The following is a 1,418-nucleotide window of genomic DNA, read 5'->3' on the forward strand; positions in this document are numbered from 1 at the left end:
CAGCGACTGGTTTCCTTGAGGAGGCAGAGCTGGTCTGGATTTCCACCATGGCCTTGGCCCCGCTCCTCCTCGTATTGCTCATGTGCTGCTCAGGTGCTGAAATGGGGGTTTTGTCCCCTGGCTGCCTGCAGATCTCGATACGAGGGGTTATTTCATGCCTGTGTGTTCTCTCTTGTTCCAGGTTGTCTTGCTCAGACCGCGCCGACTCAGCCGCCTTCGGTGTCCGTCTCTCCCGGACAAACTGCTACGCTCACCTGCACGGGCAGTAGCATTGGTAGCTATGGAGCAGCTTGGTACCAACAGAAACCTGGGAGTGCCCCCCTGACCGTTATGTACAGCAATAATAACAGACCCTCCGGAATCTCGGACCGGTTCTCTGGTTCCAAGTCCGGTAACACGGCCACATTGACCATCACTGGAGTCCAAGCCCAGGACGAGGCTGATTATTACTGCAGCGCTTATGATAGTGGCAGTAGCTCTCCACACAGTGACACAGTGCAATGGGGAAGTGCGACACAAACCTCCTGTTACCAAGGGAGCACGTCGCACTGTTTCTTTAGTGATCGTTCCTGTCAGAAAGGGGACATGTGAGAAATAAGAGTGATTTCAATCAACCCTGAATCCTTTCCAGCCACCGGAGGGTTTGCCTTCTTACTCACTTCCTTGGAGGTCTGGGTACACAGGGTGATTGTCCCAGAAGCTTTGCAGGGACAGGGGGGGCTGGGAGAAGGGTGAGAGTTGAGAGAAGGAGGATTCACGCTCCTGATTTAAAAACAAGTGTGAAAGGAAGCAATGTCATCAACTGCGGCCTGGTTCAGTGTCACTACAGTCACTACTGCTTGTTCAGTTGTTTACTGCCTCCTATTGTGACCATCTTTTGAAAATGCAACCATGGGACACATGTACACCCAACAGCAAACCCCCCACCCCATTCGCACCCCCCTGCAGATGGCACAACCAGAACAGAGCTGGGCAGAGCCCGTGTGTTGGGGGAGGGGGTTTAGTCTCCCCGCCTTGCTGCCCTTTCTCTTGGGGCCTCCACGGCCCAGTGAACAAGACCCAGTGGAGCATGGCCGACAAACTCGATGTTGCTGCTATCACCAGAAAACCTGTGATAGCTGTGCTACTATGGGAAGGCACCCCTTGCCTGCCCAGCAGCAGAGGGGGGCACAACACAGCACTGTCGCTACCCCCGCTACAGCCAAGCAGGCAGGGGCCACCTTGCTATGGAGGCACGGCTATCAAAGGACTCCTTGTGGCAGTGGCACTGAGCTCTGCACCTGCCCATGGTGAGTCCTGCCTGTTGGGCCGTGCGGGTCCCTGGGAAGGGCAGCAGAGTGGGAAGCCCCAAACCCACAGCTGACAGCCCACATCTGCCCCTATGCATAAATCTGGGGGGCACGTGCTCTGCCATTTAC

At 55.7% G+C, this 1,418-nt stretch overlaps 1 gene segment (V, D, J or C); it reads left to right on the forward strand.

Moving 5' to 3' along the window:
- Window positions 1-6: 6 nt before the first annotated feature.
- LOC102376095 lies at window positions 7-508 on the forward strand (the record flags this gene model as incomplete). The annotated part of the segment is given in 2 exon segments: window positions 7-93; window positions 182-508. Coding segments are annotated over 2 exon segments (373 nt in total), but the record flags the coding sequence as incomplete, so codon positions are not given.
- Window positions 509-1,418: the final 910 nt, after the last annotated feature.

The sequence above is a fragment of the Alligator sinensis genome, unplaced genomic scaffold (genome assembly GCF_000455745.1).
Source record: "Alligator sinensis unplaced genomic scaffold, ASM45574v1 scaffold1392_1, whole genome shotgun sequence".
Classification (NCBI taxonomy): Eukaryota; Metazoa; Chordata; order Crocodylia; family Alligatoridae; genus Alligator; species Alligator sinensis.